The following is a 25,657-nucleotide window of genomic DNA, read 5'->3' on the forward strand; positions in this document are numbered from 1 at the left end:
AGATTTTATTGGTTTGATTTTATATTAAGACGCTTGATCGTTCAAAATTAAATCATACAAATTTAATAGTCAACATGATTCTATTGAGTCAAGCTAAAAAGTAGTAACTCTGTTTTTAATCTAACTAAGAACTTATCGCCGGGGCCGGGCACCCTTAATAACAAGGTTTTATTCAATTTCTTGTAACAAAAACCGCATTAAATTTACTATCTATTTAAAAGAATATTAATTTCAAAAAATTAATGGTATATTAATTTTTTATTAATGGTATTTTTATGGTATATTCATAATATTTTTCAAAATTAAAATAATCAAGTGTCACATTATAAATCCAATTATTATAAATCTGTTAGTCGTAAAAAAAGTTTTTTGGCTTATTTTACTAACTATTGACAATACTAAATTGAGGATTAAAATATTGTGACCTTTAATAAGTTAAACTAATTTTCTATTCAATAAATATTCAGTAAGTAATCTGTTACTTGTATAATATTTTCGTAATTAAATAATATATTATAATTACATAAATCAACATTTTTTTTTCAAAATAAAAAGGTTTTTTACAATCTGTATTTGTAAAGCCTATACAATAAGCGAATGAGATGCAAATGATACAAGTAAAATAGAAGGCTAGAAGAGGGAAAAATTACCATTGGCGAAACCACGAAATCGACGATTTAATTATGGGTAATATGACACAGTTAGGTTGGTATAACAATAACATATAACCTATAATAATAATAATAATAATATTTTTATGTGCTATAATTTATTAATTAAAATGAATTTAAGGTTTTTTTGCTTTTCAAATACTTTGGTCAAATGAATTTAATTGTTTTGTTTGAATCATCAATTACAAAATAAATAAGTGCTGTTCATTTTAAATAGTTTAGTACAAAATTACACGAAAAGATTAACCATATGAATACAAAAGCACATCGCTCGATTAGTCGTTAGTTGCTCTTTTAGAAACTAAATGCTTAAATATATTTTACGTAGTGCACGTACAAAGATAGTTATTAAAACTAACCTATAGCCACCACGGAGTCCAGCCCCTTCGGCCAAAATAAGTTCAAGTTCAGGCGTTGCTCCACCGGTAATCAGCGATCGAATGAGCGTCAACGCATTTTGATTGAAATACGTCTAAAAAACAAAAACAAAATAGAACTTTATACAATATATGTATATATATATATAAATTATATATATATATATTTGTTGTTATCAAATATTAATGTCAAGTATTTATAACATGTTACTATAATAACAGAGTTGTTTAATATGGTAAATGCGGTCAAAAGCATGTACAGATATGTTCTATCACCCTATGTGTTTAAGTTTTCGACCGGCTGTTTTAGATTTAAATTATTTTCCTGACAAGCGAACACCTAATAGATAGCTGAATTAAGTTATCGTCTTCGATCCATAGCTGGTAAAAAATACACGGGAAACGCAATGTAAAAATAACCCACCTAATCAGGGTTTAAGATGGCATAATATAGTTATAATAATATAATTGGCAATGAATAAAAATATGGTTTCTATAATATTTCATATATGTTAACACTAAATTTAAATACATAATTGTATTCTATTATAAACTGTTTAATGTAATTAGTAATTAATATGTTATCCCAACTGCTAGTGAGAGTGAGTTAGAACTAACAGTGTTGTATTTATTAGTATTTAAGTATTATTAATGTAGAGCATAATAATTTTCGATAATAATGATTATAATTTTTAAGCTAACGCATAACTTTTTAATTTGATTAATATATGAGTATAATCAAGGGAAAAAATATTATAGAATTAGTAAAAAAAATTCAGACTTTCACCAAACTCTAAGATATACCAAATATTGTTTGTAAAATTTCAAGTTACAAATGTTAAAATAAACATTTTCAGACATTTACGACAACAGCCAGTGAAACATAAGTTTCAACAATATTTGTACTTTTACCGTTACATTTATAATCTATAAAATATTATTTTCGTATAATAAATTTAATTTAAATGTAGATTAGTAGATTTTTTCACCAATTTAATAATTCAAATTCTAGCACACATTTTTCCAGATAATATGAAAAAATAAATCTTAAGTAAAATGTGATATTCTTGAATTAAAGTTTTAGAAATATAAAGAAATATAATAGTAATATTCAATATTTAATAAAAAAAAAAAAAAAATTAGTATACTGATACGTATCAATTGTTAATCAAATGTTTAAGAGGTTATAATACCAATATATGCGGTTTACCAATGAAGCCTACAAACTTGTACCTGACTATGACCTTAATTTTAATCAGTGGGTAACTTAAAGTATCGATATATATCGAATTTTTTCCTTAAAAATCTTGTATAATAATAATTTTTTTTTAAGACTAAGTGTTTCATTTTTCATTTTATACATTAGTTTTCTTATTGTATAACCATAAAATAAAGTAAAAATTGTATTATGAAACATATGGAATAGTCAAATTATAAAAGTAATTGATTTCTGTAGTATGTATAATATTTTTATCAAACTAAAAAATAATCAAACAGATAACTTTATAAGACTAAAACAATAACATCCTGAAAATAAATATTTATTTTAAATAGAAGAAATCATCACAGTTCATCTTTAAGGAATTCAGCATATTAGCATATTTTTAAAGAGACCGCTTTTTAAGTGCAGTCTAAAGGAGGATAGATGAGTCATTTTACTCTCCACTTCACATCCAATTCAACCCATATAGCTAGTTGCTAAAAAAAATATAGGTTCATGTTCATTTAGTAAATTAATAAACTTATACAGTCAAAGCAATATTTTTTGTATATCATACCTATAGGCTATAATATATATATATATATATTATACTGGTGAAAAGATTGATGAGTGAGAAGTCCACATCCAAAGAAATATTGTTTTATTTGAATCGCGATCATGAATATTATTACTATTTTTGATGATTGATGGAGTTATATTATATTATATTACTTACCGTTGACATGAGCGAGTCCAAGACACTGACGGCAAAAGCTGTACCACACGCAAACGGCTGTGTGAGGTACAATTCTGTATCAGGGTCGTCGTCGTCGTCTTGGTCAAGAAACTGTACGTTGCTGTCGTTGACCAGTTCAGTAATCATGGGAACGTTTGCACCGTAAACTGATCCTCGCCTTTGCAACACTATGGGCCCACCGGCACAATTCAGACCATCCGGATCAAACTGCTTGGTCACCGCAGTCTCATCTGCGTAACATATCAAAACCAAATCAAATGTGAATTTATTTTATAACATATTTTTACTTAAGTCTTAAACAAATATTTATGTTTTTAGGTAATTTTTATAAAAATAAAAATAAAAAAAATATTCAATTACAACATTTAATATTATGTTTTATAATTTAAGTTAGATATCATATATACAGTGTAGGTATCTATAATATGTATTATTATACCATTAAATATATTTTTGAGTTCAACAGAAAAATTATATAGACGTTCTGAATCGAAAATTAACATGTTAAGATTTCGTTTTATTTAATAATGATATATCATTTAAAATTTTCAAAACTTTAAGATTTTTCAAAATTAAAAAAAGGTGTTTGAAATGCAATATCACTAGTATAATAAAGACGACTTGGATATGATATTTAATCATTATCAACAATTTTATTAATATTTTACTAAAATAATATACTATAACTAACTATTATGCTAATTTATGGCAATATAATCGTGGTTGAGATATTTACTTTTTTAATTTTATGTATCTTAAAAATAATTAAAAATGCTTAATTGATATTTGTGTAAAAAATAACGAATGTAGTTATAAATTATGCATAAAAGAAAATTATACTTATCGGAATAATTTACGCATTCTGCAATATAACATTTTAATCTTAAAATTTGATTTAAATATATGTCAACTAGGGTTTAAATATATCAATAGATGTTAAGAATAATGTAAATACACGATTAATCATGTAAAATCATATTAGTTAAAATGGTTAAGTAATCCAATTATTATCGTTTCTTAAACAGTCCAATTTATTTTGTTTATATGGTAGACAACCTAAAATAGTGTTATACAATTTTTAATTATATGATTATTCAACTCATTTGGAGGTCTGCACTTTAAAAAATATATTTTTTTGTAAATCGAGATTAGTGTGGCCACTGTGCTGAACGAATTTAAGTAAAGAATAAGTGATGGTCATACAGATAAATTGGAAAGACAAATTGAAAGTTGAACTGAGAATTGATTTAAACGAATCTAAACGAACACATCTTTAAGAAATTAAAACTTCTTGAGTATACATCTATGATTAAAATTAAAGGTCCCATGAAAATTAAAAAATGGCTATAATGTTATTGTTTTAAATTTTATAAGTTCAACGAAAAGTTTTGAATTGTTTGTGAGTAAACGATGTAATTTACATACAAAAATGTTTGCGCACAGATCGAATATGTCTTACAGTAGTATATAGTAAACAATAAAAACTATAAAGACGATAACGTTAGCATAAAATATTAAATGGCATTATTTTTATGTGTGAAAAATATAGTGTCAGCTGTGTTTACTTTTAAACAAATATTTAACCACGCTTTTTACTTTTTTTCTTCTTTTTTTACCTTGCGTAAGCACTCCAATGGTGTCATCAAAAGTCATTGCTTTGATGTTTAGCGATGCTAAAATGGCCTCTTTGTCAGCCAACGTAGGGTCGTCATTGCTAGGAACTTTTGCTGACAATATCACACACATATCGCACAAATTTACATTAACCGCTCGTAAGTCAGCTCGACTCAGTGGCGATCCCTGAAATGTAAAAAAAAAACTGCTGTAGTATACATTTTTTAGTCTAGTAAAAACGTAGTGCGGGTGTTGATAGAGATATATTTTTATAATATTATTTTATTGGAAAAAAATATATTATATGACGTACGTTGAGCACAGAAATCTTCGGTAAATTTTGTAGCATTTTCCACTCGCGGCGAATATAGTCCACGGCGCCGACGATCACCACGTGTTTTAGCTCGTGGTAATGAAAATTTGATGCCCGTAGAGGCATAACTAAATTTCTAAGTCCAATCAACGGCGAATCTGGGTCAGCGAACAGACACACCACGACATGGCCATTCAATACGGTCATCGCGGCTTGGTTCCTGTCCTGTAAACATTCAAATTCCAAATATTAAGACACGCTCGTCAAACAGTATACAATTTTATGTTATACTCACCAGAATACATTCTTCAAGGCTTTTAGCCGAACTCCAATGAAACATACCAGTGGAGTCGTACTTCATTTCAGTCTTTTCGAAATCAAAGTCTTTCGCTTGGTCGTCAGCGATACCGATTTGAATACCGTTGCTGTTTATGTTTGTGCCGGCCGATCCTCCTCTAGTCGTCGGTCTTTGATCAGACATAAAAATAATGAAAATTTTCTTAATTCATTTTATTTTAAATACAAATTACTAAAAGCAAATTTAACAATAATAATGTCAACATAATATTTTACTTAATTAAATAATATCGCTGCTACAAAAAATAAATAAATAAGTAAATAAATAATATAAATAATAATAAGAAAAAAAGATCTGTCTTAAATAATGATGAAGTTTTTAAAATAATTTATCATTTATAAATATTTTAAATTTTTTATAAAATAGATTACATACAATGAAATGAGCGATTCGTATTAAAAAATAATTGAACTTAAGTAACGTTTTTTTTTTAATAACATGTTTTTAACTTTTTAAAATTATAAAACAATTTTTACAATTGTAATATATTTTACTCAAATTTAAGTCAATGATATATAATCGCAATTATTCAACTTGAATTTTTTAATTCTAAAAATGTATTATTAATTTGGATCACATACAAATCAATCGACATTCGTAAATAAAGAATTAGGAAAAAATAATTTTTATTTATTTTTTTTAAATAACTCAAATAATCTAAGTGCCTTAATTTTAATACCTGTTTATTATAAAGAAGATAATACATTTAATAAAAAAATATTTAAATAAAAAACATATCGAGCTACAAACGTAAAATATATCTATAAGGACTATAAGGCAAGCAAATTAACACAAAGCAAACAACATAGGATTGAAAAAATATCAATATATAGAAACAAGCAGGACAAGATTGGTGGATTAGTATAATATATTAAGTAGAAAGCGTACAATAATTTTTTAACTTCATATGCGAGTTGATATCCGGCGTAGCTTCCTTCTTCTTGTTGAGCTCTGCAATATATTCAAGACGACCACGATCAAACATTTAATTTACACCAAGTAAAAAGGAGAGACAAATGAAAATAATCAATAAAAAAGAAAATAATAATAAACCAAATGTGGTTATACTGTATGTGTAAGTTGAATGTGTTAGAGATTGGATTCGTGTAAGGAATTAATGCAATAGAATTTTTTAAGAGTTCGTTAGTGTAAAAATGAAAATGAAAAACAAAAAACAAAAAAAAAAACAACAACAACAAAAAGGCCGAATATATTGTTCGTATGTCATAGTATTAATTTATAATCGTATCGGGTTTTTGAAAAAGGTCATGTATCTTACCGGTTGTAATTTTGGTTAGGCGACCCTTTATCTGCCGGACGGTTGATTGGTTTCACTTTGTTTACTTGTTTTGCCGCAGACATTATCGAATTAGGCATTGTCGTTGGCGTATTTTTGTTGCCCAACACTGAAAATATAAAGCATTTAACGTTACAGAACTCGTGAACGGTTTTATTTATTCTCTTTCTTTTTTTTTTCTGGTGAATTTTGCTTCACTTTTAAAATATCCTCTTTTTATCACTCACACCACATTGTGCTCAAAACTTTTACTCACGGTCTTGAGCTTGTTCTTTTCTCACCATTTAATTTGAATTTACAATTTACCAAACAAACACCAAAGAACCAAAAACTATTTTCTGTTGCTACCATTGTGCGTAGTTTCCCGGCTAAAACTGTCCGAATTAGAGCCGGTAATTTATCTCTTTCCTTAATCTTCTTTACTAGTTTATCCCCATTTGTATTCTTACCAGCACCACCACCTATCTCAAGTACTGCCATCATACTCTCGCACAATATCTCATTCAAATTTCGTTTCTTTTTTCGCTACTTCTGACATTAACATTTTTTCCAGATACACGCTATATTAAAATAAACTATATTATAATACACCATACACCACCAGATTTTTTCCCTTTATTAGTCAAGTGCTATATTTGACCAAGCAAACTATAATGCGCTTTGCCGGGTCCTTTAAAATAGGTACGTTAAAATACGAGCATCTACAATATTAGTAACGGTTATCAAACTCTTTCGCTTATTATCGCAAATAGTCTATGAACAAAAGGTAAGGGGCTTATAAATAACCAACGATAGTTATCGAAATACGAAATATTATCAGTAAACTAATAAATTAATGGATGCCATCTAGAAATTGAGGATATAAAACATTAGGACGACGATGGTATAAAGTATTGTTATTAATGCGTTATACAGCTGGTACAGCGGTTGTAGTTATAATTGCATTATAATATTCTATAATCTATATGAAGCAACGTTAGGTAACCTAATCAAGGTACGATACCAATTTAAAGGCGTACCTTGGTAATTATTTTAGAAACACTATAATTTAGAATAACGAAGTAGCGATTAAATAGTAGTAGCATTGAAAACAATTCGTATTTTAAAATATGGGTAAAAAATCAAACACCTACTTGTGCAGCTTTTATCAACTTTGTATCTTTGTATATGAGACGACGGCTTACGCAGAAAACAAAATGTTTCATTAAAATTAAAAAAAAAAAAAAGTTATGATAATATTAGTATTAATTATCTGATCTACTCTCATTTACATTAAAACTTATTACTTTTTATCATATATGAAAACCTAAATATCTAAACAATAATCCCACTTAAATTTTCTCATCAAAATTTTCTAATCACCACTTTTAAAACGATAACTTGATATCGGTTACAAGTTGAAAGAATAAAAAGGTAAGATAGAACACGGTGAGTGAGAAAGGTGACGAAAGAGTAATTGAATACATGAAAATGTTATTTCCAAAATATTAGTAAATATTTTGGTATCGATATCATCGTCCTGCAATTTATAAAAACCTCCCTGTGGTTGAACCGAACTCCATTGCATTTTTGAGCCTAGTGTGTTTCCACGTGACAGCCGTATTCAGTGGTTCAGTGGTCGAAGTGATTCCATCTTAAAGGAACAAATCCTTTACGTCTACCAATCCATCCATTTATCTTTTTAGTAATCGATCCATTTTCCACCTCTCTACTTATTTCGTTTAAAATAATTCATCAATCGTGAACATGGAACAATTAATTATTTGCATAATTTGTAGCTCATATAAATAATGTTGACTAATTTATTTTATAAAAGAAATGTCTGATTTATAAAATAATAAAATTTAACACCGAAGATCATTAAACGAAATATGAGTCACTTAGTTATTAAAACTAAATAATTTCACAATAAGATCTACAAAAATATAATAAGTATCACCGAGTAACTAATTACCGATAACGGCTTTATTGAAATGTATGAGAACGCACATTTTACGAATTAACTAGAATAAGTGGCAACTCCTCTTCATCTCCTCACCGACCATTTAATATTGATCCACTTCGACCACAGAACACCTCATAAAATTATACCACAACCTACTCTAAATTAATATTATATCATGTAAAACTGCAAACAAAAATAATCTATGAAACGCGCGCCGGCAATGACCCACTCAGATGATTTTTGTCTTATTGCGTATTTTGGTACAACGTCTGTGATGTATTTTATTAGTGAGATTTATTACAACGATAATTTAATAAGATATCGTTCTATTATTAAGAACAAGAATTCGTCGTATGAAATTTCCCTACCACGCTCTATGGGTGATTTTCTGTCCATTAATTTTACAATATAATGGTCCATAAGCTTTGCGACAACAGTCACTACCTACGACAGTTGTTTACTTTTAAACGCGCGGCAAAGTGCATTGTGTGAAAACTATTGGTTGTATACATGTAATTTACAGTGCTATATGGTGACTTACGTGTTATTTCCTTTTCCTTTCCGACGTCACCTGAGAAAAGGTTGAAAAAAAAATACAAAGACAATTAAAAAGCGTTAATATAGAAAGTAAGAATTTTAGTAGACGTCAAATACACAAAATAAAAACACTTCAAAAAACCAAAAACAAAATTACAAACAAATGTCACGAAAGCAATATTAACAAAACCCAATAATATAAACAATAGAATTATATATAATTATGCCAGCGCACTCAAGCAATTGTAAATATTATGGCTTCAAAAAACAACGTTCTCAAGAGCGATTAATATTGTAAATAATAAGTAATAATAAATTAGCGAGTGTAAAATATTTCGCTATACATTATTATGATGCATTGCATAACAATGAACACAGCATAATAAACGTATAAATTAATATAATATAATCTACTGGTTGATGAAATAAATACAAACAAAAAATTAAAAACAATGTTCAAACAAACGGGATGATACATCTTACATTTTACTCGGATAGGTAAAGATGTAAACATATGTTTATGAAATCGAATAGATTAATTGTCAATAATTTTAATTATGAAAAATTGCAGAAAATCGTATTGTTGTGTTGCATAATGAGAGTTTGTATAATATATAACATGTGCTTATTTGTTTAATGTATTTTTTTTTCTTGTGAACAAAAACACGTGTAAGGATTAATGTATTGTAATATGTAAGAAAAATGAAGGGATGAAGGAAACATCAAGAGTGCCACGTCGAAGACACAATGCACTTAAGACAATATAAAGGCAAAAGCAACAGCAGTTTGTTTTGTTTTTATTGTTGTACCTCTGATATTATGTACTCTCTTTGGAAGAGTTGGTGGAGTTTCCGTGGGGGGAGGATGATCGTCTGAAAGAACATACATTCCAAAATTCACTAACCGACATAAATGATTTTATATAAAAAAAAAAAAGAATGTTATATTAAAATATTATATTATAGTTTCATCATTAATCCTCAACAAACACATGTGAACAATTAACCGTAATATTTCCATACGCAATTTACAAAAACCACATAATTTGAGCATTGATAATAATAGTTAAGAATTTAATTTCGATTCTTTATCGAAAATTGTATTGTTTTTTATTACATAATAATGATAACAATAATTTATTTGACTCAAGAAAGTATACATTTTTAAAAATTTTTTTAGATTACACATAATTATTATGAACCCTATTCACCACTGAGGAAAACATCTTATCTGTTGTAGATATACATTTATCTTGCTTAAAATCCTAACGTGACGTATATTTTCAAAGGAGTGAACAGTAAATATTTGACTATATCAACGAATACTCTTAACTATAATAATATAGTATAACACATAATATTATTTAATACATTTAATTAAAATCTAGTTTAAATATAATGTATTAATAGCGAACGAAAGTTCCAACTGGGAAACTACACCATTTTATTCATATTGTAGTTTTAACTAAGTACTTAGTACTTAATTTAATTTTATCAATTCAAAATATAAATATGCGGATATTATTTTGAAGTTTAAATCAAACTTAAATATATTTAATTTGTATTGATTACTGTTAAAATCTTAAACAAACAAGTTATTTTATATAAACAGTTCAGTGGCGTGGCGAAGTGAAATATTTTATCGGGCAATTCATTTTTTGAATAACCTACCACCCCTTAATTCTTACACAGTACCCGCTACCCATGACCCATGTGCCATACTATATACAACAAAAAAGTACCTTTATTAAATCAATATAAATTACTTTATTTTACAAACGGCTGAAACCTGGATATTTCCGAGTATATGATTCTAAAAATAGATTATATCGCAATAATATAATATTCTCAAGATGCTTATGCCGGAATGCCTATGCCGATGCCCTCATAGTCACTAGCATAATACTATAATTTCTTATTTTAATTTATTGCTTATTCGTAGAATGTACACTGTAGTATAATGTGTAATTAATAATATGTAGGTATACTATTAGATAGCTTTTCTTAGCATAATTATAACTATTGAAGTTATTATTCTTATTAAATAACAAATTAATTCAGATGATGTAGTCAGGTAGTCTTGTATAATAATATTTCTTACTAAATCCAGTACCCACCAACCCAGCACCCACCCCTTAAAAATGATCGGGCATCTGCCCTTCAAAATCACGGTCAACACGCCACTGAAACAGTTTTATATATAAATATAAAATTAATATATTTTTTAATGCAAAATATTACAAAAAATGAAATTGCAATTTGTTAATTAGATTTTAATCGATAAATTAGATTTCAAATATATTTTTTTTAAATAAAAGCTATCGAATAATAATGATGACATACAACACAAATCTATTAGGAACCAAAAAAGTTATGATTTTTGATGGATAAATAAGATAAATTTTTACAACAATAAGTAAACATATATTTCTGATTTACGAAAACATCTTCAATAAAGAATCATATTATTATTTGTTTGCCGGCGCGTTGTCATACAAGGTCAAGCCAACGCGCGTTCGGTTCTACTCACACCTAAATCTACGGTGGATATATTTCTTCGGTTTTCAATATACTCGTATTATTATTAACTTACTTCTTACCATCCAACTCTGTTCCGAAAATAATAATAATAATAATAATAATAATGATAATGATAATAATAAACATTTAAACAACAAAAAGGAAAAATAAACAGTAATGGATAAAGACCGCATGCAACTCTAATGCGAGGTTATCACAATAAATAATATTATGCGTGCATATCTTCAGCAAACACGTAAAACCCATCAAAGTCGCTTATAAGTTTTATATTATTTTATCGTTGAAAAATAATAATAACGATGGTAGTTATGGTAATGGTAAAAGTGATAATTATCAATCTCCGGGGTGGGTGTAAGTTCAGTTGCAATCGCATTCGTATAATAAAGGTACCTACAACTGTATATAACATGGACAGCCGCCAAAAACTTTGCGCGCCGTATTCGTCGTTGTCGCCACCACCGCTGCCGCCGTCGGTATCTCCGTCCACATTGTCTAATACGCACATATACGAATCCTACTTTACAACTCTGTATTTTATACTGTGTACTTTAGTCGCAACGCAATTTGATGTTTTGACGACACTCGAAAGTGCCAATAATCATCGTGTGTATACTCGTACGTGTACCTACGCTACAGAAACGGTATTGTTCGGAAACTAAGACGGCGCGGATCGGCTTTCGCATTTCACTTACAGATCGATCGACTAAATATAGGTGTAATGACCAGTGCCGGATTTAAGTCTAAGAAAATCAGAGTACAACTACTAATATTGCAGGTTACTTAAAAATTGCTACTTATAAGTCAATATTAATGCATTGATTAAAAATGTTTTTTTTTTAGTATTTGATAAATAAAATTGAAAATGGATATAAATAAGAAACCATTTTAATACATTTTGCTCGTATATTTCGTTAAATCGATTCACAAGTAGTGATAAAACTGAGTCCACAATACTTAACAATAAGCGGGTACAGATATTTATTTAAATACTCTTTTTTACCATTATTCAATATTCTTAATAACAATTTTACAAAATTTTAAATTAAATCTAAAGCATCAACCTGTGCTCCCTTAAATCAAACTCAATCTTTCCTAAAACCAGCACTAATAATTAAATAAAATTGTGGAATTTCGTAGATATGTAGTTTGCCCACAATGAGCCTGTTCCACTGCCAATGGTATTTATTGTTTCACTGAAGAAATAACATGCCAAAAAATATTTATATTGGTTAATTATTCACGCCTCGGTATATTTATTTCAACGTACGACAGCGATAGCAGACCACCGGTGTTGTTATGATAACACGAGCGCAGATATTAAGTGATACTAACTAATCAAAACAGTAATATTATAATCTATACCGTCAAATTATGTCAGTTATTATAGCTGTCAAGAGTATCCGTTGGTATTTTATAGCAGGAATATAAGGATAAAAGCAAAGTCAAAGTAAATAATAAGATATTATGCTTTCACACGTCATGTGTACTTATTTAAGACACGTCGAATTTAATACAATTTTCTGAGAACACATTATCCAAAAAACATATGATACAATACAATCAATATTTACTAAAAATTATAACGTTGTGTTTAAAAAAATTAAATAAATGAAAAACTAACAGATACGAATAATTATTTAAACCGGTCGACCAATAATAATAGAAAAACTAATATTAATCATATCAGTATAACTTTGTGAATTGTGAATGGTTTTTATTACGTAGGTACCTAAATATTACAATAGCATGCTAATCCAAATCGACCCAACTAATATACCTACGGGATAATATTAATAAATAAATATGAGCCCAATATGAAAACATGCAGTAGCCATCCCATAACTAACTACAATAGTTGAGTCCAAAAATAAAAAGAAAAGAAAAATGATGAATAATTTTTCATTTTGTAATGATACTTAACTACTCGTGTAATTATAACATAACTTAGCCTGATTGCTTGTAATAAGAACTATATTATATTTCCTACTTGTTATGTAATATAATTTTTTATTGAATAAAAATCATAAGTACAACAAAAAAAAAAAAAATGCTCATTACTAATATGTGATCGTTATGTTATTATTATTATATACCTACGATAGGTTGTGTTGTATGAAGGTTAACTTGGTATTATTGGTTATCTCAGGTAAAAAGCGTAAAAAGGGAAAAAACAAAACCACACAAAGTAAAACGTTCAACAGCACAGAAAATACGAAAGAAAAATAAACCCACTGCCGATTAAAAACCAAGAGGAAAATACATTTTTATTAAATAAATATTATAGATAGATATATATATCCATATATTGTATACATCAGATATAAACATATAAATAAATATATATCTGTACATGAATATACCAAATATAAATATATATATATTAAAACAATATTTGTTAACTATAGAAAACCAGCTAAAAAATTAATCAAAAAGGCATCAATTCGTAGACAAACAAGAAATTTGATTTAAGGAGAATTTGAACGTACTTGCCCGTCCGACCATTTGTATAGCGCGAACGCCTTTCCGGAATGTCGCCACTGTGTTAAAATTAGAAAAAAAAAACAAACAAAAATTGAAAACGTGAAAATTATTGTGTTTTATTGTCATTTATACGCTACTGAAAAACGTTTCATTAGTTTCAGTCCAAATATACACACAAAAAAATCTCACATTTTTAGTCACGTACATATAAAACCAGAAAACCTAATTTAGTAAAAGAAAAACAAATTTATATTTAAATCATCAATAATAATAATAATAATAATAAAAAAAAAAAAAAACATGGGATTGTAATTTAGTAAGTATTCCAATGTTAGACTTGCAAAAGACATTCGTACAAGGTACACACGTATACTCACGAAAATAAGGACCGGAGGTTGATCGCATTGATTTAATTAATGCGTCCTTCAAATTTTAAAACATTTATTTTAAACACTCAAATTTATTAGTATTTATAACCAAAAAAAAAATCAATTATTTAGGAAAATTTTTCAAATTAAAATCAGACTAATATTACTAAATGAATTATTAATCATCAGTTTTATAAATATTACACATTTACAGATTTTTTTCTATTATCAACTTAAGCAGAATTTAATTTATTAAAGTTGCATTATTACGATATATACAATTGATTTATATTTACATGAATATAATTTAAATAAATAAACTTTAAAATTGCTGACCACCTTTTAATAGAAATCTTAATTAAAATAGATTTAATTATACAATGTTTATGTTATTTTTTATCAAATGCGTATAGTTATATACTGTACAATCGTACCAAATACGGAATTAACCATTAATACAATTCTATAAATAGGTAAAATATTTTTTTTATTTTTTAAATGACCTTGAATAAATAAAATAATAAAAACGTGTTATAAAAGCAATTTATTGATCAATATTCCTGAGAATAAACATAGTGTTATTTCACTTGCATACATACATTATAATTATGTAATTGTAAATATAGTGATTGAAATTTTCTATTCATAAAAAAATTTCAATACAATTTAATTTTAGGCATGAAAGTAATAATTGAACTTTGGGGTAGTGGAATATATGTTAAACAACATTTTAAATATCACAAATTTCTTTATAAAGGTATGTGTAATGCATAATATATAATATTTAATTAAAATAATAGCCACTTGATTCAACGCTATCGACATCCGGACCTTATTCCAATGACATTATGGCTAGTTAAAATTGTACAAAAATAATTTAGAACTCAACGATATTCGAATGATTACGAAAAAAAAAATTATATTATAATATATATGAACGTAATGTTATAATAATATGTTATTGTTAATTTATTGAAATTGTTATTGACTATGTATTTATGGACGTATTCAGGCAAGCGGACTTCAAAACACAAACACATGTAACTTTTTATTTTTTTTTTCTTAAATTTTTATAAGTACCCTCGAAATTATAATTATGTGCCAACATTCCAGTCTCCATCATAATCATACCGACATCTGTAACATGGTGTCTCTCTCTATAATACTCGAACGTAAAAGTAAACAGTTTATGTAATAAATAAATAAAATAAAATATAACCAAATCGGGTAATACTAGGTTTTTTTTTTAATTTTAGTTTAGAATATTTCAGATATAATCGTATTTTTATTTGTTGATAATAATAACATGTATTAAAAATGTAAACAAAAAACTATTACAGGTAGTGTAGTAGTCCTGTTGTTACATTACATGCAGCATATATTATTACATAGCTGTGTAATGGAAGAAAATAAAATTCTACGATATGTATAAAAATAAATAAAATATAAAGCTGCTTAAGCTCGTAAAACGTGTGATCGTCGTGAGCGGTATTCAGGTGGTGGACAAAAAAAAATAATAATATGTATGTATATGGCTTACATTTAATATATTATATGCACAACTTACAATATATATGTATATAATATTATATACATTTATATTGTATATTCATGTAAAATATTGATATATTATGTAGTTAGATAAATAATAATTATATGTGTATACATTTCCTTCTACATTGGAGTGCAAATGGACATAAGTGTTTTTGTTTTGTATTGAAAAACAAGTCGATTTAGTATGCGCCCGAACTTAAAGTCTTAATACACATAACAATACTGGTCGTTATTGCATAGTCGCGTGATTCGAATTTATGAATTTAATAAGTTTGTATTGCATTGTTCCGGCGCACAGTAAATCAGTCTACATCATCAGGAGATGGGTGGACTAAAGAAAAAACAAAAATAAACTTAAATGAAAGAATGAAAAAAAAATGTGTCTTTTTTGTTTATTCGCGAGGTTGCATTAATATGTATATGCATACATATATATATATATATATATATTTATATACATTAGGTATACAAATATACATAAATAATGAAGATAATTTATGTCGCATGAAAATAAATAATATAGAAACTTTATACTTAGATATTTATATATATATATATAAATATATATAAATATATGTATAGGTTTGTCGATCAGTGCATTTGATTCACATACACAATAGGATTGTAAAAGAAAACTATCGTGAATGATACTTACAGTTTTTGCACTTGCACTTCTTAATCAACGTTTCATCTCTAATTTCTTCATGACATGCCTTACAGTAATACCAAGCCCTAAATGTACATAAATAATAAATTGATAAAATTATACTTTTCAAACATACAATATTGAATAATTATTTTATTTTTTATTCTCATGGTACATCTTTAACTACTAAGGTTATTAGTTAACAAGTTTCGTACTTAATTAGAATAATTATTGTTATAGTATTTTTTAAATTAAATTCTACCATTAGCGTAGTGGTATGCTCTTTTAACAACGAGTTTCTATTTTAATTATCGTATGTATTTACAGTATAACGTTTTCTATTATAATATGAAATTAAAAATTGAATTTAAAGATTTAATATTAAAAAAGTGCGTTTTATATTATATTATTTTAAGTGATCATCGATTATTCTGATGTATATTAATTTAATCGACTCTTGAAATTTGAATATCTAATCTTATTTTGAAATATTTTTATTTAACTCACAACACAAACACAAATTTTTATTGTGTTAATTACAGCTAAAAAAGTTACTATAATTAAAAACACAAAATTATAAGTAAAAAATTTGTTTTTTACTTCGATAGTGAACGTTATTTTTAAATCTTTATTGATTACTCGTTTTATTAATAATCAAGAGACATTAAAAGCCAGGATTTAAATATCAATGTTTCCATGAAAGTTATTTTATAAAATACGTTCTCGTATGTAAGAATACATTTTTTGAATAGATTTTTAAAAATTAATATCGTCAAACCAATGAAAAAAAAAAAAAATTCTATTTGAGTACAATTGATACACAACGCGTTTTGGCACGCCTCATAGTGAACCGTACAAACCTTTTGACTTCGTCAGCTGACTGAGCAATGAAGAACCCCTGCGTGCTCGCCTGTATCTTGGAACCTCTGGGGTTTATCGATATCTTGCTGTCCCGTCCGTCTTCGCCTTTTATTTCAATTGCCAACAACAGAAGTTTCAGCTTCGTGAAGCACAACCTGCACGTTAAAACACGGACGAGCATTAGACGGATTTTTTTCAGAATCATAAGGAGTTATATGTGATTATTATATGTATATTTTTTTGTCAAAATTTGTGTCGGCTGTTGAAAAATAGATATAAAAATCATGCGCAAACCACACGAAAGCAAGCACGACGCAAGACAGCGATACAAAATATTATGCACCATGCATCCATGCCGTTATACGCGTTTAATAAACAAAATAATAAGCCATTTTTGTGCATGCTGATTAATGTTTTCATCATGGAGTTCTCGACCGATTTTTATAGTTATAAATAATAATAATTAAAATGTTAATGGCAATAATATTATATTCATTGAAATATTAATTTATCTATCATGCTGGGTTGTTTTAGCTGTTAACCTCACGTATACAGACTTAGGGTTGGAAATTTTATTCGTGACCTGGTATATTATACAATCATATATTATATAATATAAATATCATGATAAAAATTTTCAGAGGTAATCAGCTAACCCATAAAAACTATATTAATGTTAAGACTATTGAAAAAAAACTAACAAACAACGAATTTTATGATATATTAATATTTATTTATATGTAATATGTTTATTAAGTACGTAAAATAACTAAATTAATTTTATTATTCACAAGATATATTATGTATATGAATAATTTAAGTAGCGTGTGGATCAATGTTTAACGCGATATTACTTATACGTAGAAATTATTGTAATAAATGAGTTATTTGTTTAGTTTAATATCTTTCGACAGATATCATGAAACGTTAATTAATTAATATAAAAGTAATAAATATTTCAATAAATTATCAATTAAAATATTTTTAAAGAGAAAAATTTTAAATATTTTTACAAATAATTAAACGCAATTGAAAAATGTTTAATACTAAAACAAAATTAAGTGAAAAAATTATGATAACTATATAATATAATATTATTAATTCTCGAATATATTTACGTATTTTTTAATAAATATAATTATAGATGAATAAATTACAATGTATTACTGGAATAACAATATTGTTTTTGCTAAAATGTCTACCATATAACAGTATATTGTTAAAAATTAATAACTATTTTTTTTTTTACATGCAAATACCGTGCTTTATACACACGTACGCGGTAGACGATATTATACGTAACATGTATTTATAATATGGTATTGAATTTCATTGACACTTAAAAATACATAAAAAAATAAATACAGAGTAATTCACCTATCATTGTCACCCTTTCTCTTTATCCTTTAATAGCGCATTTATACAAATTGTGAATTTTAGAATTTTTAAGTATATTTAAAGACCATATTTTTCAAAACTTATATTTTTAAACCATTTAAGATGCTTCCAGAAGCGATAAAAAATTATTTTAATTTTAAAAGATGATCAACCTTATTCATTATAAGCTTTTAGAAGATTATTTGCTAAGAAATATTAATACATTTTATTAAAAATATAAACGAGTATTTTCTACGTTATTTATCTCTTTAAAACCAAGATAAAGATAATAATCATTAAAATATAATGTTTTGAAATTAAATATAGTATGCAATGTATAGTTTGGTACGTCCTATCATACTCGATCAATTTTAATAACCATAAAATACTATACATAATATATCAATACTAAAAACTATAATTTTTAATTTATCATACCTCCCATATCGTTAAACCTATAAATAATTATTAGTGCATAGAATTAAATAACTGAGAAACTAGAGTTTAAATTTAGATTTGCATTAAAATAAAAAATAAATAAATATTTATAGCAATTTTTAATAATAAAAAAAAAAAGTATAGTTCTCATTTGAAATAAAAAAGTTTGTATAAACATAGCTTATTCATTAACTGGCATACAAATTACCAAATCTTTGAAAAAATGGTCTTTATTAATTGCATATACTTACTAATTCAAAACATCAGACTTTTCATAAATTTATCATCAAAGGACAAAATTGGGGTGAGCATGCTTGATGAATCACCGTGCATATAAAATATCCTATATTATTTAAAATAAAAATTTAACAAGACTACTGGCAGCAGAACTACCAACATCATGCTTCGTTACATCGAGAAATAAAGAATAAAAAATTTAAAAATATTTTAGACTCTTAATAACTTGGATATTATTACGTCAGATATATTATATATATTATTATATATATATATATATATATATTATATATCATTCATTATTTTAACTAATACATTTTCACCACACGCTACTAACACACCGGACGCGGTATTATCGGCTGAATTCGCAGTTCGGGAAAAAATCTTATTACGTATAATATTCAAATGGTGAAAGAATAGTTTTCCATTTTATAAATGATCATTTATTTAATTACCGACTATTAATTACAATAACTGAATAATTATATTAAAATACTATTACTTGAAAACTACAGATTCTATAAAAAAAAAAAAAAAACAGAATTAATTTTTTATTTTAGATATTGTTAATCCGGATAAAAAGTACAAAAATAAGGTCTATACAAGTCTGGTTTACAAAGCTATGGACGAAATCCGTTGTTCAATTACCAGTATACTATACTGTTAACTTATAATTTACAAATTTTACTTTTACTTTAAGTTTATATTTGACAGTTTTCGACAAACTTAATATGTATAGGTAATAGGTATATAACATATATTTTAATATAGCAACTCAAAAAAATTGTATATGAAAATAGACAATTCAAATATTGTTATATATACTGTAATGAAGAAATGTCCACGCCGTGGAAATTATATCGATAAGTATAATAAAATAATACTCGTATATTATTATAATTTATAATTATATAAAATATATGATTAACTGATATTTATGAGCCATGAATATGGAAAACAGAATATAATTATATGTGTTTTGGGATAACGATGGGTGTAATTAGATGATCATGATAAATTCAATTGTCAACATTTAAACTTTTTTTTTTTTTTTAACACGATTTCGATTTATTTTTTTGATGATTTTGTATCAACGTAAAAGTATTTGGAATAAAAGACTAAATACAGATTGTAGATGACATTTTATTTCCTCATATCGTTTAATACGTAGATATTAACCTGTACGAGTATACTATTAATTACTTCGCGTGTATTTTTATACCTGCATACATACATACAGTGCCGACCTGGGAAATGGTAAAAATATGAATTTCTGTCGTGGAACGAGCTTTAAATTATCATTTTAAATATTAATTCTAATGATAACCCGTTAAACCCCAATTACGTACTTCGGATCAAATCGGGTTGAAGTTTTATTTTCACAAACGGCTATATTTCAAGTGGTAACAAAAAAAAAATTGTATTTTCACGTGACATAAAAATTTAAATGTAAAATAAGAATCACTCATCCGATTTTTTTAAAAGTACTTTCCATTTTAACGCGACCCTAGTATACTGCACAAGTGTACTCTTTCACTGTTTTTTTGACCTTTTATTACATGTTTGCACTCGTTGGTCTACCGCATTCATATATGTTTTTATTACGTTCACATAGACACCTATTGAATATTGCCGATGCAAAAATGTTTAGCTCAGAACCGTGTTGAACCGATACCGCGTCCAATATAATAAATAATATTAAACTATTTGTATAATATATATAGTACAACTAACGACTAATCCAGTGTTACCCAACCTATGGGATTACCACAAAATTCATTTGACCCGTTAAAGATATTATTAATTTAAAGATTAAATTATATTATTATATAACAGTGCTTATTACAGTTTAACAATATAATAAGAATTATTTTTTTTACGTTTTGCATGGCAGAAGATTCTAACTTACAGTGGATCAAATAGTTGGGGAACACTGGTCTAACCTACTGAAATAATAATGATAAATACTATATAACAAAAAACTATACATATATTTATAAAATGTTTGTTATAATAAACGTTAATGTATTATCTATTATTGTTATCATATTCAGACTAAATTAAAAAACAGCTCTGCAGGAAATCTAATAATAATATATTAAGTATAATATATTTATAAACGTATTTTGTATAGAGTAAGGTATGTGTAATGTATAATGTATAATTATATATATATATATAGACGTGGTGATCCAATTAATTTCTGGTTACAATCGATCTACGAGTTAAATTTTATTATTTTAAAAGTAAAAATGAAATTATTATAACCATATTTTACAAAAATAATTTTTAGATTTTAAATTTATCAATAGTAAACTTAGTATTCTTATTTTGTAATAGGAATAAGAATAAATATATTTTATTTTTTTGAATATGGCCGTTTAAATTTTAGTCGAACTGAATAGTCAATCATCATTTTTTCAAGATATCCTATATTCTACACATAATATAAATCTATTAATTTAATAAAAAAAAGTATTTTATTTAGTAATTAAATATCAAGAAATTTTAAAATTTTAAAAAGTTTTAAGATCAATATTTATAAATTAAAAATTATGGGTTGTCATAAAGAAAAATTATAATAAATAAAATCACGTCAAAAATATATTAAAAAAATGTTTTTTCTTAAAACTTTACCTATCATAAACAGTATGTTTTTCATATTAAAAAAAAAACCTTTTTCAAATTATTATTTTTACCAGTTAAATGGATCAGCTCGTATATCATAATATTATGTGAATATTAAGTGGGGATGACAGAAAGTGATTTCTGGTTAGAAGTGTAGTAATATGTGTAAGTGTATGTATGTTTTTGAACGTGTTATCTAATGTATGAATATGTGTATGTGTGGCTCTAGGAGGGACTTACTCGCTGGCCTGCGGAAACGTCATGCCGGTGAATGACGGGGATAAGGTCTCCGTATACATCTCGCAGCCGGTTCCTTGCAGATAGTCGTTCTGCCACGCTTGCGTATCTGGAGACTGAAATACACCAAACTCCACACTCTTCACAGGAACTATACACGGTATCAAACGCTCTATCACATCTCTACTCTACATCACATTCATCGGGTCGCAGACCGAAAATAAAAACAAATGATAGAAAAAAAAAAACAAACAAACAAAATCAAAATCAAAATCAAAAAATCGTAGGTATAACAAAAAAAAATAAAAATGTGGAAAGTATAACAAAATTATAAATCATAACAATAATAATTTAAACAAAAGGTGTGGGATAAAAAAATTTCTGGAATTGGATATGTTAAATAATATATTATATATTAATATGAATTATGATATATTTTTATGATTTTTTTTTATTTTTACATAAAATTTATATAATTATAGTTATATATAATATTATTAAAATAATAATATTTTCACGAGTTTTATCAAAAAATAGAAGGAATGTTTATAATAATATAATAGATATTAATGATATAGGTATCCAATGCAAAAATAATATTTCAGCACAAACAGGTGTGCGAGTCACGTTACTATAATATTATTATATGAATTTCACAAAATACACTACGTTCAATAAAAGTCGAAAAAATATTTTTGCTTTGTTCATCGGAAATCGAAAACTGGGCATCTATCAATATAAAACAAACTTGGATATATTATATCCGCGAGTAGATTCGAAAATTGCCACATAGTTATGCGGTATGTCTTTATAAATATAATATCACCGAATGCAATACTGATGTTGAATATTACTTATTCGGTCGAACGTAAAACAATAGTATTTTCCTGATCCAGTAAATGTAAAATTAGTTTGGATTTATAGTTCCATGGGAAATTTACTACGGTCTTTCCAATCGCAACTGTTTCAAAACCTTTTGATTTTAATGCGAATATAATAATAAGGAGTAGATATATGATATTATTAAATGCATAATCAAAATGTTTTACTGCACAACAAGTAAGATTATTAAAGTTTTTGGATAGAGGTCAAAACGATAAGTAAAATAAGTATCTAATTACATAAAAAAGAAACAAATAAGTTAATAAAAACAATAATATAAAAAAAAAAAATATAAAACCGAGAGGAACAGTAATGTATACGATGTGCTTCGAGTTTTGATAATATTATTTACTAAAATCTATAGGTACACATATTATATTATCTACACTCTACTGAGATCAATCTATAGGTATGATACACGATGATATGTATACATATGAATATTTTTGGCGTTACGCAGTTTGTTTCGTAAAGTACTATAAAACATATGGTCATACCTATACAACGTGTATTATATTGTACACTCGCGCATTATATAGACTGATTAAATATTAAAATGTTTTCCCTTTCATTTTGTTCAACAACGTATACATTTTTCAAGTGGTCACGAAAATCCATCATGATAAAAAAACTAAAAAATCAGGACGTGAGACCGTCCACCATATCAGATATAAAAATGACAAGCCAACGTACGCGCATACGTGTGGCGTGTACGACGCGCGTACGTACGTGCAATAATAATAATAATAATAATAATAATAATAATAATAATAATAATGGTAATAATAATAAATATTTTAAGACAACAACAACAACAACAACAAAACAACAACAATAACAAAATAACAACAATAATAATAATAATGTATTATAAATTTGCAAGCTGAATGTTTTTTTGAAAATCTCGCAAAACAGCAGTGTTTTTTGCGCGTTGCATTTTTTTTTTTTTTGCAAAACAGGTACGTTTATTCTGATTTTTCAGCTGCGTGTCAAGATGAAAAAAGAGCCAAAAGCGAATCTAATCTTAGGTCGTTTTTATTTATTATTATTATTAATTTCTTTCGTTTATATCACGTACACAAAATCAATACAGCCATCGTTTTTAAAAACAAAAAGAAACATTCAAAGAGTCTCTACTCGACCACAGAGTCAACCGAATTATACACATTGGTTAAAAACAATATGCACTACACAATGCTACTTAGTGCTCGTTGCATCCAGATAAGAATATTTACGAGATAAATTCCCGAAATAACATGACAGAAAAAAAATCTGTATTTTTCATATCAATTTTCTTGCAAAAAAACAAATAATAAACAATCAATCCGTCATACTATTCTAAACAGTTTTCTAAATTACAAGTAAGCCAAATCACAAAAAAAAAAGTACTTGATTTTAGTGTACATTTTTATTAAAATATTGGAAAATTTTCTTCTAAGTTTTATTTTCCCTGAAATTTTTATCCATCAAATATATTTCTCTCGAATTTGTTGATTAGATACTGCTCTGACGTATTTGCACTACATCACGCGTCGTTGATTCCAAATCGTACAGAGTAATACAATTTTATACTACAAACAACGAGCAATAACTACTAACAATATCGAATTAGTATTATTATTGGGTATTTGATTAATGTTTAGTATTACCACTAATGACTCTTACTGTTATTATGGAAATAGAAAATAACTATGTTAACATAATAGTGATAAAACTTGTATGTGTATCCACTTGTATACAGTGTTGGGTAAATTATTTTTAAAAAGTCATAAAATGCCATTAAACATTACAAATCTATTTTATTTTGATTATTTTTACGTCACATACACTTTTTATCAGATCTCATTACTCTATCATTTGAAAAGTAGGGACAATGAACTTAATTATTTTTTTCAATGTGTAAAAATACTCTAAAAGTTTTTAACAATACGAAAAATTAGGAAATTCATTTTATTTTTTTATAAATAAAAATATTGGTGATATAAATTATAAACTTAAAACCTCCTTCTTATCCAATTTTTCTAAGCAACCTTAGTTTTTTATATACATCTATACCTAATATTATTGAATAACGTGATATATAATGAGTTAAATTCATGGAAATAATATTTTAAAAATAATTTTGTAACTTGTGTCTATCAAAATGAAATTACTGCTGCAATACTGAAAAAGTAATTTCCTCGTAGTATTTATTTATTAATTACGTAACTATACTCAACACTGTTTATACAATATTACAGTATTCCGTAGTCCAAGTAGAGCCCTTTTGAATGTCAATTTATAAAATATTATTGAAATAAATCAATGTTGAATAAAATATTAAAATTATGCTGCAGAT

The 25,657-nt window shown here is 26.4% G+C and overlaps 1 protein-coding gene across 6 annotated transcripts in view; it reads right to left on the reverse strand.

Annotated features, from left to right (window-relative positions):
- LOC112604124 (calcium-activated potassium channel slowpoke) overlaps nt 1-25,657 on the reverse strand; it is a 74,912-nt gene that overhangs the window by 5,940 nt on the left and 43,315 nt on the right. For 3 of the 6 annotated variants that reach the window (XM_025353012.1, XM_025353010.1, XM_025353011.1), the window contains exons 12-25: nt 22,441-22,625; nt 17,520-17,675; nt 16,669-16,745; nt 15,540-15,596; nt 14,097-14,147; nt 9,880-9,942; nt 9,075-9,104; nt 6,571-6,697; nt 6,180-6,242; nt 5,229-5,400; nt 4,934-5,158; nt 4,623-4,806; nt 2,986-3,236; nt 1,031-1,143 (exon numbers count right to left, since the gene is read on the reverse strand). In XM_025353012.1, coding sequence (XP_025208797.1) covers nt 1,031-1,143; nt 2,986-3,236; nt 4,623-4,806; nt 4,934-5,158; nt 5,229-5,400; nt 6,180-6,242; nt 6,571-6,697; nt 9,075-9,104; nt 9,880-9,942; nt 14,097-14,147; nt 15,540-15,596; nt 16,669-16,745; nt 17,520-17,675; nt 22,441-22,625 — 1,754 coding nt within the window. The remainder of the gene's footprint in view (nt 1-1,030; nt 1,144-2,985; nt 3,237-4,622; nt 4,807-4,933; nt 5,159-5,228; nt 5,401-6,179; nt 6,243-6,570; nt 6,698-9,074; nt 9,105-9,879; nt 9,943-14,096; nt 14,148-15,539; nt 15,597-16,668; nt 16,746-17,519; nt 17,676-22,440; nt 22,626-25,657) is intronic. The other 3 variants (XM_025353015.1, XM_025353013.1, XM_025353014.1) reach the window with 3 other exon arrangements.

The sequence above is a fragment of the Melanaphis sacchari genome, unplaced genomic scaffold (assembly GCF_002803265.2).
Source record: "Melanaphis sacchari strain LSU unplaced genomic scaffold, SCAv2.0 Contig11_pilon_pilon, whole genome shotgun sequence".
NCBI classification, from domain to species: domain Eukaryota; kingdom Metazoa; phylum Arthropoda; class Insecta; order Hemiptera; family Aphididae; genus Melanaphis; species Melanaphis sacchari.